General features: G+C 45.1%; 1 protein-coding gene across 1 annotated transcript in view; it reads left to right on the forward strand.

Annotated features, from left to right (window-relative positions):
- Nucleotides 1-19,777, forward strand: part of LOC126284998 (chordin-like protein 1) — a 527,874-nt gene that overhangs the window by 476,024 nt on the left and 32,073 nt on the right. The window contains exons 5-6 of the mRNA XM_049984295.1: nucleotides 10,785-11,035; nucleotides 18,419-18,512. Coding sequence (XP_049840252.1) covers nucleotides 10,785-11,035; nucleotides 18,419-18,512 — 345 coding nt within the window. The remainder of the gene's footprint in view (nucleotides 1-10,784; nucleotides 11,036-18,418; nucleotides 18,513-19,777) is intronic.

Consider the following 19,777-nt stretch of genomic DNA (forward strand, 5'->3'; position numbering starts at 1 on the left):
GGTGTGAAGAGGGAAGGAAGTAGTCAAACATGGAGAGGGAGGGGAAGAGTTCACTGACGTGGGGCCCGTTACAAAATGGTTCAAATGGCTCTGAGCACTATGCGACTTAACTTCTGAGGTCATCAGTCCCCTAGAACTTAGAACTAATTAAACCTAACTAACCTAAGGACATCACACACATCCATGCCCGAGGCAGGATTCGAACCTGCGAACGTAGCGGTCGCTCGGTTCCAGACTGTAGCGCCTAGAACCGCACGGCCACTCAGGCCGGCGGGCCCGTTACAGTTGTCAGTTATATCTATTACTTTATTTCTGTATCGTCTTTCATATGTAATACCTCTTCAAACTGTTCTTGACTACTCTCGTCCTATATTAATTGCTGTGTAGGCACTGTTTTTTCGCCGTTTAGTTTTGATGTTTTTCTGGTTCGTTCCCCTTAATACTTATTCACTGTTTAACTTAAACGCCTTCACGAGTACTGTACCGGTCGACTATCGACGATGATAGACAAAGTCTGATGACGGCTTTTGAAGTGTCCTCGTACACTTTTAAAAGAATAACTTTATTAACAAAACGAAACTCAATTAAAATGTCCTTGGACGAATGTCGACATAACTACATAAAACAAGAAACACCTCTCCTGTGACGTTGTCTGTCATGTTCTTACACGACGAACCTTAGATACGTGGTAGGCAGCTGCACGGAGACCTGGGACGTTACTGTACCGGTGCCGCCGGCAAGTGACTGCTGACGTGGTGGCTAATGAAGACCGCAACGAACTTTTGTAAGTCGGCATGGAGTGCTGAGACGATACTGCCAATTTGTAGCGCTGGGACTGAACTGCTGGTACTGTCGGCTTGATGTATTTGGCGTAACTAACTTTGTAAAGTCCGACGGTGGCCTTAATAGTCGGTAACGAATGGATATGCGAGTGTACGTGAACTGTCGTAGCAAAATAGTTCCCTGCCGACAGCGCACTCTGCTACGGTAGGCATGGTTCCTATCGGGGAGGTTGGCGTCCCCAGAAGCGGTGGAGGTGACGTGAAACTCCATGCAAACCGGCCCAGGCCATACAAGGAAAATACGAGGGTTGTCCAGAAAGTAAGTTCCGGTCGGTCACGAAGTGGAAACCACCGGGAAAATCCGGTAAAGCTCTGCACAGATGTGTTGGTCAGTGTCTCTAGTATGCCCGTCGATCGTGTCGCGTCGCTCTTTTCAGTTTTGAGTGAACAGTGAGCACGTAAAGATGCGTAGGGAATAGCGTCTGCCCCAAGTATGGGGGTCTGGTTAGAGGTTTCGCCTGTGCCATGCAGCCCACATAACACAACTGCTGCGTTTTCAATGGGAAGTGTTTAATCACCCACAATACAATCCGTAATTGGCTCCCCCCTGAGTCTCATCTCTGTTCACAAGAACCGTTGGCTAGGAAGACAAAAATTTTCCACAGACAACGAGCTGCAGACCAGTGCAGATAACTGGACGAAAGCACAGGCGGCTGCTTTCTATGACGAGGATATTGGAAAGTTGGTACATCACTACGACAAAACTCGAAGTTGGAGCGTCGACTATGTAGAGAAGTAGGTGGAAGGTGTATCTAACTGTTGCTAATGAAACGTTTCTGGTTTTCACTGTGGTTTCCATTTCGCTACAAATCGAACTTACTTTCTGGACATCCCTCGTATCTCTGCTCTGATGAGACCGGCTTACCCACGTCCCACTGGCGGGGCGACTACCCGCACGGCGTGCGTGATGTGCGGAGGAATCGACTGCCAGGTGGGTATAAGTCGGAGAGCATACACAGTATTGAGATTTTGATTTATCATTATGGAAATATTTTTATTGCATTATAAATCTACTTGAAACGTCCCTTCTGCTCGTAGTACATTCAAGCCTCCCTTCGACTAATAGTATTTTTTCTATTTTTTTTATTCAAAGTTGGTATCTATAACCATTTTTTGAATGTTATATCAGACATGGCTTGTTATAGTTCCGCTTCTGATAGAGGAAAATATCGCATAGATACTTTATACATTCCCAATCTTTTATTAAGGTTTTCAATCTCTGTTGCATTAACTACGCACTGTCGCCGAAATTTCAGCTTCATGTTATTACTAACTGAAATATTGTTTGAAATATACACGGTGTTTCTTTAACTTGAGACAACTAAATATCTCGAAAACGACGAATCGCACGAGTAAAAGTTGTAGGCAGGAAGTTAATATTATTACAGAGACATACGTGTGTCGAAAGCCTTCTGGAAATCGAAAAATATGGAATCAATTTGACATCCTCTGTTGATAGCACTCATTACTTCATGTTCCGCAAGAACGATATTTTCTGAATCCGTGGTGACTATCCGTCAATAAATCGTTTTCTTCGAGGTACTGCATAATGTTCGAATATAGTATATGTTCCAAAACCCCACTGCAAATCGACGTTGGTGATATGGGCCTGTAATTCAGTAGATTACTCCTAATTCCCTTTTTGGGTATTGGTGTGACTTGAGCAATTTTCCAATCTTTGGTATGGATCTTTCTATGAGCGAGCGGTTGTCTATAATTGCTAAGTATGGAGCTACTGTATAAGCATACTATGAAAGGAACCTGACTGGTATACAATCTGGACTAGAGGCCTTGCCTTTATTAAGTGATTTAAGCTGCTTTGCTACACCAAGGATAACTACTTCTATGTTTGTCATCTTGGCAGTTGTTCTTGATTGGAATTCAGGAGTATTCACTTCGTCTTCTTTGATGAAGGAGTTTCGGAAAACCGTGTTTAATAACTCTGCTATAATGGCATTGTCATCGGCGACTTCATTGCTGTTACCGCGCAGAGAAGGTATTGATTGCGTCTTGCCTCTGGTATGTTTTACGTATGACCAAAATCTCTTTGGGTTTTCTGTCAGATTCCGAGACAGAGATTCGTTGTGAAAATTATTAAAAGCATCTAGCATTGAAGCACGAGCTATATTTCGAGCTTCTAGAAAACATTGCCAATCTTGGCGATTTTGCGTTCTTTAAAATTAGACATGTTTTTTTCGTTACTTCTGCAACAGCGATCAGACCCGTTTTGTGTACCATGAGGGATCAGTACCATCACTTATTACTTTATGTGGTATATATCTCTCAATTGCCGTCGATACTATCTCTTTCAAATCATTCCACATCTTTTCTACGATTACGTAATCAGATCGGAAGGAGTGCAGACTGTCTCTTAAAAAGGCGTTAAGAGCATTTCTATCAGCTTTTTTAAATAGATATACTTTGCGTTTATTTTTTATGGACGTGGGTGTTACGGTATTTAGTATAGCAGCTACTGCCTTGTTGTCGCTAATCCCTGTATCCGTCTTGATACTATTTGTCCAGGATTATTTGTTGCTAAGAGGTCAAGTATGCTTTCGCAACCATTTACGCTTCGAGTGGGATCATGAACTAATTTTTCAAATTGTAATTTTCTGAGAAAACATTCAGTACATTTTCGGATGACGTTTTATGCCTGCCGCCGACTTTAAACCTATAATTTTTCCAGCACATCGAGGGTAGATTGAAGTCACCAACGACTATAATTGTATGAGCGGGGTACTTATTTGAAATGAGACTCAAGTTTTCTTTTAACTGTTCAGCAACTACATATTCTGAGTCAGGGATCGGTAAAACGATGCAGTTAACGGTTAAGTCTGATTGTCAGGTATAACCTCTACCTATACTATTTCGTAGGAATTATCTACTTCAATTTCACTACAAGGTAAAGTATTTCTGACAGCAATAAATACACCATCAGCAACTGTATTTAATCAATCCTTTCTGAACACTGTTACATCGTTTGAAAACATTTCGGCTGAACTTATTTCTGGCTTTAGCCAGCTTTCCGTACCTACAACTGCTTGAGCTTAAGTGCTTTCTATTAGGGCTTGGAGTTCTGGTTCTTTTCCAACAGAGCAACGACAATTTACAACTACAATACCGATTGTTGTTACAACTACCTTACTGTGTTTTACCTGCCACTTTTAGACGGACGCCCTTTCTGTGGTTTCCTGAGACCCTCTAACCTAAAAGACAGCCCAATCCCTTCCACACAGAGAGGATGCCGTTGTCTTCGGTAATAACTGCAGACTGGGGCTGAGCGGCACAGCACTATGACTTAAGTAAGCCTTCTCTAGCGGTGGCGTGCAGGTACTCTCGAAGGCATGTCTATGCCAACATCTCTCCTTCGTCGTCGCGTCTGGCAGCGACTATGCTTACTTGCGGTTCCGTCGGGAGGTGCCAACCATGCCTTGCGACCTCGGTCTACGGACACCACACGTCTTTCTTTGTTTTATGCTCACTCTGTCCTCTGTACTAATAGTTCAAATGGCTCTGAGCACTATGGGACTTAACATCCGAGGTCATCAGTCCCCTGGAACTTAGAACTACTTAAACCTAACTAACCTAAGGACATCACGCACATCCATCCCCGAGGCAGTATTCGAACCTGCGAGCGTAGCGGTCGCGCGGTTCCAGACTGTAGCGCCTTCTGTACTGATTAGACTGATCATTCCATTCCTTTCACTGCGGACAGCAATGTCATGAGTGAATCTTCTCATTCATATCATTTCGTCCTGAGCCTTCCCTTTTTTCTTCAACCTCGGTCTTCGTAATAATTGCAGTTATTGTAATTATCGTGAGTTCAGTCGCTTAGAGGTGGTAGACTGTTCTACCCTTACTATGAGTTAGCATTCTTTCGCCCATGTCTTTTGGTTGCACACCCGTGTAAAGACACGAACAGCTACTATTGTCCTGTTTATCGTGCACGTAGTAACAGTCAGTTATCTTGTACGTCGTAACAGTCGGTAAGGTAGTGGAGCAGAATTGGCTGTCTCCACTGAGTTGGGACGGACAGATTTTTAAACTTATTGACATTTGATGTATGGATGTTCATAAAAGACATCGACATTATGATGAGAATATATCAATAACCTGAATCATCGATATTATTGACCCATCCCTGTGCGAGAAAAGACTCGGGAGTGAAACACTTATGTTATGTTTCCATAATTCTGGAAACATCCCCTAGGCTAGGGCTAAGCCATGTCTCCGCAATATCCTTTCTTCCAGGAGTGCTAGCTCTGCAAGGTTCGCAGAAGACTTTCTGTGAAGTTTGGAAGATAGGAAACGAGGTACTGGCAGAAGTAAAGCTGTGAGGAGGGGCTGTGAGCCGTGCTTGGGTAGCTCAGATGTTAGAGCTCTTGCCCGCGAAAGGCAAAGGTCCCGCGTTCGAGTCTCGGTCTAGCAAAAAGTTGTAAACTGCCAGGAAGTTTCACTTCTTCGCATGAAATATTGTACTTTCTTACCATAAACATGTCACATAACGATAGTCCATTTTTCATTAAATACCAGATGCAGTAATGCGTGTGACTTTTGTTCCGAGTCTACGTTACTTTTACAGTGCGTCTATAGCTTTTCTTGATACAGGCATTCAGGGGGGGTAAGGAGAGCGCACGTTTTGCCCCATACTTGGGAGCAGGGAGTGGCAATTTTCATCATTCCCATACAGTGCTGGCACCAAATGTGTACGTTTTGGACATCATACCTATCATTTGCGGTGGTAGAAATGATACACGAAAGTAATACGCTTTCATGAATATGTAGTACAGATGTATTATTGTTCAAATCTGGTACTCATTTGCAGTACTGAATATGGTATTGAATTAAGCCTATAGTAAGATATTTACTGGTAGATACACTACTGGAAATGGAAAAAAGAACACATTGACACCGGTGTGTCAGACCCACCATACTTGCTCCGGACACTGCGAGAGGGCTGTACAAGCAACGATCACACGCACGGCACAGCGGACACACCAGGAACCGCGGTGTTGGCCGTCGAATGGCGCTAGCTGCGCAGCATTTGTGCACCGCCGCCGTCAGTGTCAGCCAGTTTGCCGTGGCATACGGAGCTCCATCGCAGTCTTTAACACTGGTAGCATGCCGCGACAGCGTGGACGTGAACCGTATGTTGAGTTGACGGACTTTGAACGAGGGCGTATAGTGGGCATGCGGGAGGCCGGGTGGACGTACCGCCGAATTGCTCAACACTTGGGGCGTGAGGTCTCCACAGTACATCGATGTTGTCGCCAGTGGTCGGCGGAAGGTGCACGTGCCCGTCGACCTGGGACCGGACTGCAGCGACGCACGGATGCACGCCAAGACCGTAGGATCCTACGCAGTGCCGTAGGGGACCGCACCGCCACTTCCCAGCAAATTAGGGACACTGTTGCTCCTGGGGTATTGGCGAGGACCATTCGCAACCGTCTCCATAAAGCTGGGCTACGGTCCCGCACACCGTTAGGCCGTCTTCTGCTCACGCCCCAACATCGTGCAGTCCGCCTCCAGTGGTGTCGCGACAGGCGTGAATAGAGGGACGAATGGAGACGTGTCGTCTTCAGCGATGAGAGTCGCTTCTGCCTTGGTGCCAATGATGGTCGTATGCGTGTTTGGCGCCGTGCAGGTGACCGCCACAATCAGGACTGCATACGACCGAGGCACACAGGGCCAACACCCAGCGTCATGGTGTGGGGAGCGATCTCCTACACTGGCCGTACACCTCCGGTGATCGTCAGGGGACACTGAATAGTGCACGGTACATCCAAACCGTCATCGAACCCATCGTTCTACCATTCCTAGACCGGCAAGGGAACTTGCTGTTCCAACAGGACAATGCACGTCCGCATGTATCCCGTGCCACCCAACGTGCTCTAGAAGGTGTAAGTCAACTACCCTGGCCAGCAAGATCTCCGGATCTGTCCCCCATCGAGCATGTTTGGGACTGGATGAAGCGTCGTCTCACGCGGTCTGCACGTCCAGCACGAACGCTGGTCCAACTGAGGCGCCAGGTGGAAATGGCATGGCAAGCCGTTCCACAGGACTACATCCAGCATCTCTACGATCGTCTCCATGGGAGAATAGCAGCCTGCATTGCTGCGGAAGGTGGATATACACTGTACTAGTGCCGACATTGTGCATGCTTTGTTGCCTGTGTCTATGTGCCTGTGGTTCTGTCAGTGTGATCATGTGATGTATCTGACCCCAGGAATGTGTCAATTAAGTTTCCCCTTCCTGGAACAATGAATTCATGGTGTTCTTATTTCAATTTCCAGGAGTGTAAAAACTACTTACGTGTTTGGGGTAAACCATTTTTATTTTTCGACATAGTCTCCTTTTAGACTCATACACTTCGTCCAACGCTATTCAAATTTGTTGATCCCTTCCGAATAATAGGAATTGTCCAAGTCTGCAAAATAGCTAGTAGTTGCTGCAATCACCTCGTTGTTTGAACAAATATTTGTCCCGTCAGCCTTATCTTCAAATTGGGGATCAAGTAGTAGTCCTAAGGAGCCAAGTGTGCAGAGTAGGGGGGATGTGGAACTAGTTGGAATCCTATTTGCATTAATTTTGCGACCAAAACTTCTGAGGTGTGCTAGTACATTGTCGTGATGGAAAAGGACATTTTTGCGGTAAAAGCGCCGGCGGTTTTCAAACGGTCCAATAACGATGAATAATATACACCTATAATAGTTTTACTCTTTTCCAGATAGCCGATGAGGATTATCCCCTGCAAATCGCAAAAGACAGTCGCCATAACCTTTCGGACGAAGGAATGGTCTTCGCCTTTTTTGGTGCAGATTCTCCCTTGGTCATCCATTGTTTAGATTGTTGTTTGGTCTCAGGCGTATACTAATGTATCCATGTTTCAGCCACAGTGACCAAACGATGCTTTAAGTCGTGTAGATTCTTCCTGAACAGGTGCAAACCATCCTTGCAGCCGGCCGCGGTGGTCTCGCGGTTCTAGGCGCGCAGTCTGGAACCGTGCGACTGCTACGGTCGCAGGTTCGAATCATGCCTCGGGCATGGATGTGTGTGATGTCCTTAGGTCAGTTAGGTTTAAGTAGTTCTAAGTTCTAGGGGACTGATGACCACAGCAGTTGAGTCCCATAGTGCTCAGAGCCATTTGAACCATCCTTGCAACACTTCACACGATTCCATTTTTCGTCAGCCGGGAGCAATCGCGGAACCCATCTTGCGGATAGCTTTCTCATGTCCGAATGTTTATGCAAAATATTATGTACCCGTTCATTCGAGATGCCCACAGCACTAGCAATCTCACGCACCTTAACTCTTCTGTCATCCATCACCCTATCATGGATTTTATCAATGATTTCTGGAGTCGTAACCTCCACTGGGCGTCCAGAACGTTTAGAGTCTCTTGTGCCAATACGGCCACTCCGAAAATTTTGAAGCCACTTATAAACTGTTCTAATCGAAGGTGCAGAGTCACCGTGATGTTTATCAAGCTCCTCTTTACTCTCCTGAGGCGTTTTGCCTTTCATAAAGTAATGTTTAATCACCACACGAAATTCTTTTTCGCCCATTTTTTGACAATCACTCGAGTTACTTGATTTATACGAGTGCCAAACACAAAGAAATAGACAAATGTGGCTTAAACTTGGTGTACGTTCTTTCTAAAGATGCTACTAACTAAACATGCAGTAAGAGTTATTTGTGGTGTGAACTCAAGAACATCCTGCAGAAGCCTCGTTTACGGAACTAGGGATTCTAAACTACTGCTTCCCAATATATTTATTCCTTAATGAAATTTGTCATTAAAAATATATCACTTTTTCAAACCAACAGCTCAATTCATGGAATCAATATTAGAAATAAGAATGATCTTCACAAGGATTTAAAGTCACTTAGTTTTGTACAAAAAGGTGTACATTATTCAGGAACACACATTTTTCAATAACTTGCCAGCAGCCATAAAAAGCTTAACAACCAATGAAATTCAGTTTAATAGAATCCTAAAGGATTTATTGGTGGCCAACTCCTTCTACTCCATTGATGAAATTGCACCATTTCAGTGCAGTAATGTGTTCATTGTAAATAAGTATTATAGTAGTTGTATTACATGTTTATTACCTTATAAATAAATAAATAAACTTTTTTATTTTAAATTCAGTGCATTAGTATTTGTAAAATGACTCTTTCATGTAGTATTCATTAAAAAATGGCGATCATTCCACTTGGGACCTGTGGAATGGTTCATTAGCTTCTTTGTTTTAGTTGTAAATATTTGTCAATTACTGTTGTTTTTCTGCTATGTTCCACATCCTGGAGGACCTCCTCAGTACGGATCAATTGGAATGAAAGTAAATCTAATCTTGTTGTGGTTGGCAGGAGAGCCAACACCGTGTTACTAAAGAAGGCCGAAATGCACGCGTTTTAGCTCACGCACGCTGGCGTGAGGTCTGGAACATGGCAAGGGAATTAGAATTGAGAAAAACGGACGTAGCTGGTGGAATACTTAACTTTAATCCATTCATGATGCACGTCGCTCGTGACAGTACATGATTCACAATAGCAATGGTAACTGAATATGGCGCCTTGCTGGGTCGTAGCAAATAACGCTGTGCTAACTATCGTCTCGGCAAATGAGAGCGTATTTTGTCAGTGAACCATCGCTAGCAATGTCGGCTGTACAACTGGGGCGAGTGCTAGGAAGTCTCTCTAGACTTACCGTGTGGTGGCGCTCGGTCTGCAATCACTGATAGTGGCGACACGCGGGTCCGACGTATACTACCGGACCGCGGCCGATTTAAAGGCTACCACCTAGCAAGTGTGGTGTCTGGCGGTGACACCACAGTAATCCCTAAGTATTTAGTTCAATTTATGGCCGTCAGATTTGTGTGACTTACTTATGGCGTAATCGAAATTTAGCTGATTTCTTTTAGTACTCATGTATTCAGGTATTCAGGGTGAATTGCCACTTTTCGCACCATACAGATATCTTATCTAAATCATTTTTCAAGTCGTTTTGATCATCTGATGACTTTAGAAGACGGTAAATGACAGCATCACCTGCAAACAATCTAAGACGGCTACTCAGATTGTCTCCTGTGTCTTTAATATAGATCAGGAACAGTAGGGGGACTATAACACTTCCTTGCGGGTCGCCGGCTATTACTTCTGTTTTACTCGAAGTATCTCGTTTATTGTTACAAATCTTCACCGTTTCAACGGGATTCTGAACTTTGAAAATAAAAGGAAGTTCTCAGGGGTCAGGTTGGAGAGTACGGAGGGTGAGGCAGCCCAGTGACTTCGGTTCTTGTGCAACAGTCACACACTAACAGGGATGAATGTGGGGGTGCGTTGTCGCCATGCAAGAACTCATCCACAAGAGTACTAAATGGAACTCAAACTTCGGTCACACGATAAATCAGTCTACTCTGAAAGCCGTAAATTCAACTAAATACCTAGGTATTACAATTGCGAGAAACTTAAAGTGGAAAGAACACATACAAAATGTTGTGGGGAGGCTAACCAAAGACTGCGTTTTATTGACAGGACACTTTGAAAATGTAACAGACCTACTATGGAGACTGCCTACAATACACTTGTCCGTCCTATTTTAGAATACTGCTGCGCGTTGTGGGATCCTTACCAGGTAATACTGACAGAGTACATCGAAAAAGTTCAAAGAAAGGCAGCACGTTTTGTATTATCGCGAAATATGGGAGAGAGTGTCACAGAAATCATACAGGATTTGGGCTGGAAATCATTAAAAGAACGTTTTTCGTTGCGACGGAATCTTCTTAGGAATTTCCAGTGTAATCGTGACCTCGTTACGCGCCGGTGGTGCCATCTCTCGGACCCTGCACGGTCTATACAAACGCCCCTCGTATATCGATATTTTGAAGTGTCGATACCTTGTCCCCCGTCGCTAGCACTGCGCTCTTTATCTCCCGGCAGAACACGAGCCGCAGACGGAGCCCGCGCCGCCGCAGCCGGCCCCGGGGGCGGAGGGAGAGCAGCAGCGGCCGGCGGGGGCGGAGGAGGGCGAGATGGCGGCGGCGCCCAGCACCATCGTGGGCCGCGACGGCGACGGCGACGGCGGCTGCGTGCACAACAAGCGCGCCTACCGCAACGGCGAGAGCTTCCCTTCCAACAGCACGGGCCTGCGCGTCGACCAGCCCAACCAGTGCGTGCAGTGCAAATGCACCGTGAGTAGCCGGCCCGCCCTGCGCCCCTCGCTGCCGCGTTCGCCCACTTGGACAGCGCCTGCTGCCATTACTTCTCCTCACCTCCTTGCGGAGCTGTTACATGTCGAGTTGTGAAACTACCGTAGGCTATCATAAGTAACCGTAGACTACAGTAATTTTCCTATTACACTACTGGCCATTCATATTGCTACACCAAGACGAAATCCAGATTATAAACGAGCATTCATTGGACAAATATATTATACTAGAACTGACATGTGATTACATTTTCACGCAGTTTGGGTGTATAGATCCTCAGAAATCAGTACCCACAACAACCACATCTGGCCGAAATAACGACCTGGGCATTGAGTCAAACAGAACTTGGATGGCGTGTACAGCTACAGCTGCCCATGCAGCTTCAACACGACACCACAGTTCATCAAGAGTAGTGACTGGCGTATTGGGCCGAGCCAGTTGCTCGGCCACCATTGACCAGACCTCTTCAATTGGTGAGAGAGCTGGTGAATGTGCTGGCCAGGGCAGCAGTCGAACATTATCTGTATCCAGAAAGGCCCGAACAGGAACTGCAACATTAGGTCGTGCATTATTCTGCTGAAATGTAGGGTTTCGCAGGGATCAAATGAAGGGTAGAGCCACGGGTCGTAACACATCTGAAATGTAACGTCCACTGTTCAAAGTGCCGTCAGTGCGGACAAGAGCTCACCGAGACGTGTAACCAACGGCACCCCATACCATCACGCCGGGTAATACGCCAGTATGGCGATAAGGAATGCACGCTCACAATGTGCGTTCATCGCGATGTTGCCAAACTCGGATGCGACCGTCATAATGCTGTACACATAACCTGGATTCATCCGAAGAAATGACGTTTTGCCATTCGGGCACAAAGGCTCGTCGTCGAGTACACCATCGCAGGCGCTCCTGTCTCTGGTGCAGCGTCAAGGGTAACCGCAGCCATGGTCTCCGAACTGATAGTCCATGCTGCTGCAAGCGTCGTCGAACTGTTCGTGCAGATGGTTGTTGTCTCGCAAACGTCCCCATCTGTAGGCTCAGGGATCGAGACGTGGCTGCACCATCCTTTACAGCCATGCGGATAAGATGCCTGTCATCTCGACTGCTAGTGATACGAGGCCGTTGGAATCCAGCATGGCGTTCCGTATTACCCTCCTGAACCCACCGATTCCATATTCTGCTAACAGTCATTGGATCTCGACCAACGCGAGCACAATGTCGCGGTATGATAAACAGCAATCACGACAGGCTACAATCCGACCTTTATCAAAGTCGGAAACGTGATGGTACGCATTTTTCCTCGTTACACGAGGCATCACAAGAACGTTTCACCAGGCAACGCCGGTCAACTGCTGTTTGTGTATGAGAAATTGGTTGGAAACTTTCCTCATGTCAGCACGTTGTAGGTGTTGCCACCGGCGCCGACCTTGTGTGAATGCTCTGAAAAGCTTATCATTTGCATATTACAGCATCTTCTTCCTGTCGATTAAATTTCGCGTCTGTAGCACGTCATCTTTGTGGTGTAGCAGTTTTTATCGGCCAGTGGTGTAGCTTTGATCAGTTGAGGTCGTACCCGCATTACCTGTGCGTTAGGTGTGTTGCATACGTATCAGGCGTTACCTCATGACGATCGGTTTCTTTACATATGCGAGCAGTATCTTATTAGATTCCCCTAGAAACTGGAAGCGGTGAACCATCTAGAAACTGAGTGAGGATGTATAAAGAGCTACCTAGCATACGGATCATTTTCATTGCACATAGTTATCCACCTGTCTGTTATTTAAAAGTAAATAGCATTTATAGCGAAACTGAAACTGTCGATGTTTAACTCATGTTTTATACGAAAAATTGTAGATTTGTAGCGTGAAACAGAGGGATGTTGTAGCAAAAGTAAAGAAACATTAAAGGTTTATGATATTGTGGTAGAAAACTCAATTACCTCAAAAAAGGCAAATACACAAAGCAAAAATGTCAAATTTCGCTTCAATACTTCGTTGAACTTATATAAAACATGTCCCAGTTATTCATAAACAACTTTCACATTTATCAATAATAACAAGCAACTCTTGCCTTTGATCATAATGAAGAACGTTCTACTGACTACAAAATAATAACAATAAATATATGGATTTTTTATTTTTAGGCATGTAAACTGTAGTTGCATCGATTCATTAAGTTGCTTACGTAAAAGCGCAGAACTTGCGCGATCAAAGAATTTTTATTATTTGTGTTGTTGTTGTCTTCAGTCCTGAGACTGGTTTGATGCAGTTCTCCATGCTACTCTATCCTGTGCAAGCTGCTTCATCTCCCAGTACCTACTGCAACCTACATCCTTCTGAATCTGCTTAGTGTATTCATCTCTTGGTCTCCCTCTACGATTTTTACCCTCCACGCTGCCCTCCAATGCTAAATTTGTGATCCCTTGATGCCTCAAAACATGTCCTACCAACCGATCCCTTCTTCTAGTCAAGTTGTGCCACAAACTTCTCTTCTCCCCAATCCTATTCAATACCTCCTCATTAGTTACGTGATCTACCCATCTAATCTTCAGCACTCTTCTGTAGCACCACATTTCGAAAGCTTCTATTCTCTTCTTGCCCAAACTAGTTATCGTCCATGTTTCACTTCCATACATGGCTACACTCCAAACAAATACTTTCATAAATGACTTCCTGATACATAAATCTATATTCGATGTTAACAAATTTCTCTTCTTGAGAAACGCTTTCCTTGCCATTGCCAGTCTACATTTTATATCCTCTCTACTTCGACCATCATCAGTTATTTTACTTCCTAAATAGCAAAACTCCTTTACTACTTTAAGTGTCTCATTTCCTAATCTAATTCCCTCAGCATCACCCGATTTAATTCTACTACATTCCATTATCCTCGTTTTGCTTTTGTTGATGTTCATCTTATATCCTCCTTTCAAGACACTGTCCATTCCGTTCAACTGCTCTTCCTAGTCCTTTGCCGTCTCTGACAGAATTACAATGTCATCGGCGAACCTCAAACTTTTTATTTCTTCTCCATGGATTTTAATACCTACTCCAAATTTTTCTTTTGTTTCCTTTACTGCTTGCTCAATATACAGATTGAATAACATCGGGGAGAGGCTACAACCCTGTCTCACTCCTTTTTTATTATTTATGAAATGCAATTCATATTCTCCAAGGATATAAAATACACGTTGGGCTAACAGTGGATGATGTGCGTTTCTAATTATGTGCGAAACAAACACCTAGAGAAACCAAAAAATAAAAAGCAGCTGTCAGCTCCCAGTTTGTCTCTTACACATTAATTTATGTTTCTTTCCCTAGCAGTGCTCGGTAATCCTACCATTTACTACGCGTGTTGTAACAAAACTACCGAACCGTACAGCACATGTGTGACTAGACGACAATGGGTTTTTAAAGGCACAAGAGAGAGAGTTCTGACGTTGTCCTAGATATTGGCAGCAGCACTTACAAAGAATCAAGACAAGTTGAGAGGGGCGCGGGGAGAGATATTTTGCTGACTTATGCTTCTTCTCTATACTTCGATTTACAAATCCGAGTAGACTCGCTACCAGGAAAGGGGGAATTGCATCGTAGGGGGTAAGTCGTTCACTGTGTGTGCAAGGGTCGTCCAGGATCCTGATCTTTCCAGATAACACATCTAGGCCCGACATTCACTAATTGATTGAAGCCAACGTAGCATAAAACAGCTAAATAACGCCATGGAAACCCAAAGATCCGCCACGACCATACAGTGACGAAATATTTACTTGCATTAATTGTCCTTTATCTGTAACGGTTTCTCGGATCATGGCTCAGAACTTTATGAGGGAATGGCTACTGGACAGTCTTGAATGACAAGGTGGCTGCATTCAGAAAACTGATCGTTTATTATAAAGTTCTTTAACGGATACACGGGGAAAAAACGTAGACAAACTCACTTACATCAGTCCCTTACGTACACAGAAAGGAGGAATGGATCACGCTAATTTAGCATGGGAATCCCACATCGTCACGCCACGTGACGGGCCATTTTAAGTATGACAAAAGCAATTTGCAACATTTAATTCTTAAGACAAATATTTAACCCGGCAACCTTGTAGAGCCACCACAAGTTTTAGAAAACTGCAGCTTGTACAATAACTGAGGACCGAGATTGCGGAGGCGACTGAGTACTTATCTTCGAATTAAGATATGGACTCCGTTCGTACTTCCACCCCGTTCAGAACACCGAAATCTGAACCAAACAGCACCCGCGAGCTCAGGCGAAGTCCACCGCCCGTACACCCGCTAGTAATTTAAAAGGGGAGGCTCTGCACTTCGGTGGCCCACTGCTTCCGATTTCTGAAACATAAATCAGAAGCGACAACAGGGAACCAAACAATCCTTCCTTCACCTTAATACTCAGACTTATACAGAAAACTACTTCGATAAAATTGACAATAATAAAACTGATTTCATTCCTTTAAGCAGAACCACGTACACGAATGATGCAAACGGAACTGGCTCATTAAAACCCAAGCATCACATGGAGCACCTTATGTGGGCCTGTAAGGTACCACACGGCTATCTTTAGACACGGAATATAGAGCGTTCGGTAAGGCTCTCTCAATGTTTTAGACACTTGCCAGCTGAAGTAAGAACAATACTTAATAAGAGGCATGAAATATCACATCACAGTCCTTGCAACGCTTTGCTGCCTCAAGAGCAATCATCACTATATTTCACTAATCGATGGTAGGACTTGAATTACTTAACTTGATGCCAGCTTCTGGATCGATGTGGCGAAGACACCAGACTTTGCTTAGTCCGATAGTAACAGCGTGTTCCTTCACGGAAGCGAGCACGTGCGTAGCTTCACGAGGTTGCCAAGAAACCACAGTGCCGACCCACTATTACTGACCCCAGTACGATCAAGCGCTAACTGCCGCCCGTACAAAGACACACCGTGCCCGCTATCGTCTCAACAACGTCTCGCAAATACGCGCACCTCCGCGTGCCGTGCCCAACCTTGTTTCCTCTCCACCCCGTCCTGCCCGCTATATTCTGAGACGCCCATGCTCCAAAGACAAACTTCTGCCAGAGGGAATTGATAGTGCCTAACCAAAGATAGCCCTGGCACCAGTCCCGCCACGGCTCAGAGACAACCATTTTCTTACTGTGCTCTGTCCAATGGCGCCATCCCGATGCATGGCACAAATGTTTCTGTCTCTCTCTGCTGCTGTCACCTCTCTACTGAACTCGACCAGAAGAATCTTTCGGAAAAGTTCGATTTGTGTAGTTGGCACTACATTTTGTAGTGTCCACAGCTCTACTTGCTATCTGCAGATGACAAAAAACCAAAACACTGAACTACAAATAAAAATGACAATCGATAAATAAACCCATAGCAATCGGAATACCAACATGCAAAATAAAAACGCTACGAATTCGCGCACTTTTGCAGACAGGGTACTGCGACAAGTACTGAAGCCTTAATTTGAGGAAATGATATGGTGTCTAGCGCTATAAGTGTTAGGGTGGATTAATTTCAAGGAATATTTCTGGAAGTCTGTTGAACTTCCCTTAGGACAGAGTTTGAAGGATATAGAAGAGGAACAAGGAGCTATATACTACTGGCCATTAAAATTGCTACACCAAGAAGAAATGGAGATGATAAAAAGCGATTCATTGGACAAATATATTATACTAGAACTCACATGTCATTACATTTTCACACAATTTGGGTGCATAGATCCTGAGAAATCAGTACCCATAACAACCACCCCTGGCCGTAATAACGGCCTTGATACGCCTGGGCATTGAGTCAAACAGAGCTTGGATGGCGTATACACGTACAACTGCCCATACAGCTTCAACACGATACCACAGTTCATGAAGAGTAGTGACTGGCGTATTGTGACGAGCCAGTTGCTCGGCCACCATTGACCAGACGTTTTCAATTGGTGAGAGATCTGGAGAATGTGCTAGCCAGGACAGCAGTCGAACATATTCTGTATCCAGAAAGGCCCGTAAAGGACCTGCAACATGCGGTCGTGCATTATCCTGCTGAAATGTAAGGTTTCGCAGGGTACAGCTACGGGTCGTAACACATCTGAAATGTAACATCCACTATTCAAAGTGCCGTCAATGGCAACAAGAGGTGACCGAGACGTGTAACCAATGGCACACCTTACCATCTGGCCGGGTGGTACGCCAGTATGGCGATGACGAATCCACGCTCCCAATGTGCGTTCACCGCGATGTCGCCAAATACGTTTTGCCATTTGTGCACCCAGGTTCGTCGTTGAGTACACCATCGCAGGCGCTCCTGTCTGTGGTGCAGCGTCAAAGGGTAGCTGCAGCCATGGTCTCGGAGCTGATAGTCCATGCTGCTGCAAGCGTCGTCGAACTGTTCGTGCAGATGGTTGTTGTCTCGCAAACGTCCCCATCTGTAGGCTCAGGGATCGAGACGTGGCTGCACCATCCTTTACAGCCATGCGGATAAGATGCCTGTCATCTTGACTGCTAGTGATACGAGGCCGTTGGGATCCAGCACGGCGTTCCGTATTACCCTCCTGAACCCACCGATTCCATATTCTGCTAACAGTCATTGGATCTCGACCAACGCGAGCACAATGTCGCGATATGATAAACAGAAATCACGACAGGCTACAATCCGACCTTTATCAAAGTCGGAAACGTGATGGTACGCATTTTTCCTCGTTACACGAGGCATCACAAGAACGTTTCACCAGGCAACGCCGGTCAACTGCTGTTTGTGTATGAGAAATTGGTTGGAAACTTTCCTCATGTCAGCACATTGTAGGTGTCGCCACCGGCACCAACCTCCTGTGAATGCTCTGAAAAGCTAATCATTTGCATATCACAGCTTCCTCCTGTCAGTTAAACTTCGCATCTGTAGCACCTCATCTTCGTGGTGTATTAATTTTAACGGCCAGTAATGTATGTTCGTATAGGAACAACAGTAGTGTGGTACTGAAGAGGATTGAGAAATAAATGGCTTGTTTATCTTCGTAGTTATAAGATACATTGGTTTAGTAAAGCTGTTCGAGGAATTTGAGGAGAGGAGGGAATTTCATGAAATGGCGAAGGGCACACATAGGAAAGAGAAGACAAGTAAGGAAGTCAGGGCGTATTCGTAGCGCTGTACGAGCTTGTAAGGCGTGGTAAAATTTTGAGAGTGTCCAATTGTGGTCAGGCTTCACTATTTTATGGAGCCATGGCCCACGACGTCATGACACCTAGTGAGGCCTGACGACCATGGGTGTGTGTAAGACCTCTGCTCGATGTGCCGCACTCGTTCGCAGCATTACATACTGGAAATATGCCGCAGCCTGTAGTCGACTGATGACCTGTTGGTGTGTTCCAGGAGGGAGTGGTGATCTGCGAGACGCAGACGTGTCCGCCGCTGGACTGCAGCAGCCCCGTCAGCACGGCCAGCCACTGCTGCCCCGTCTGTCCCGGTGAGTACGCCTCCTCTGCCTCCGGTCAGGCTAGCACACTGGACAAAATGTTAGCCGCTCCCAGGAGACACGACGCTTCCTCAGTGTAACACCGCCTCTAATCTTGGCACGAGGGGCGTTTGAAAAGTCCGTGCAAAAATAAAAACTACTTACGTGTTTGGGGTGAACCATTTTAATTTTTCGACATAGTCTCCTTTTTAGACTTACATACTTCGTCCACCGCTTTTCTAATTTGATGATCCCTTCCGTATAATAGGTATTGTCCAAGTCTGCAAAATAGCTATTGGTTGCTGCAATCAACTCCACATCTGAATAAAATCTTTGTCCCGCCAGCCATTTCTGCTAATTGGGTAACAAATAGTAGTCCGAGGGAGCGAAGTCTGGAGAGTAGGGGGGATGACAAACGAGTTGGAATCCTATTTCCATTAATTTTTTGACCACAACTTCTGAGGTGTGTGTTGGTGCTTTGTCGTGATGGAAAAGGACATTTTTGCGGTCCAGTCGCCGGCGTTTTTCTTGCAGATCGGTTTTCAAACGGTCCAATAACGATGAATAATATACACCTGTAACAATTTTACCCTTTTCCAGATAGTCGATAAGGATTATCCCTTACGAATCCCAAAAGACAGTCGCCGTAACCTTTCCGGCCGAAGGAATGGTCTTCGCCTTTTTTGATGCAAGCTGTCCCTTGGTAACCCATTGTTTAGATTGTTGTCTTGTCTCATGAGTATAGTAATGTATCCATGTTTCATCCACAGTGACGAAACGACGCTTAAAGTTCTGCGAATTCTTCCTAAACAGCTGCAAATAATCCTTGCAACACCTCACACGATTCCGTTTTTGGTCGAGCGTGAGCAATTGCGGAACCCATCTTGCGGATTGCTTTCTCATGTCCAAATGTTTATGCAAAATATTATGTACCCGTTCAATCGAGATGCCCACAGCACTAAGCAATCTCACGCACCTTAACTCTTCTGTCATCCATCACCATGTCATGGATTTTATCAATGGTTTTTTGAGTCGTAACCTCCACAGGGCGTCCAGAACGTTCAGCATCACTTGTGTCCATATGGCGACTCCGAAAATTTTGAAACCGCTGTAAACTGCTCTAATCGAAGGTGCAGAGCCACCGTAATGTTTATCAAGCTTCTCTTTAGTCTCCTGAGGCGTTTTACCTTTCATAAATTAATGTTTAATCACCACACGAAATTATTTTTCGTCCATTTTTCGACAATCACTCGACCTACTTGATTCACGAGAATGCC

This window comes from Schistocerca gregaria, chromosome 1, assembly GCF_023897955.1.
Source record: "Schistocerca gregaria isolate iqSchGreg1 chromosome 1, iqSchGreg1.2, whole genome shotgun sequence".
NCBI lineage: Eukaryota > Metazoa > Arthropoda > Insecta > Orthoptera > Acrididae > Schistocerca > Schistocerca gregaria.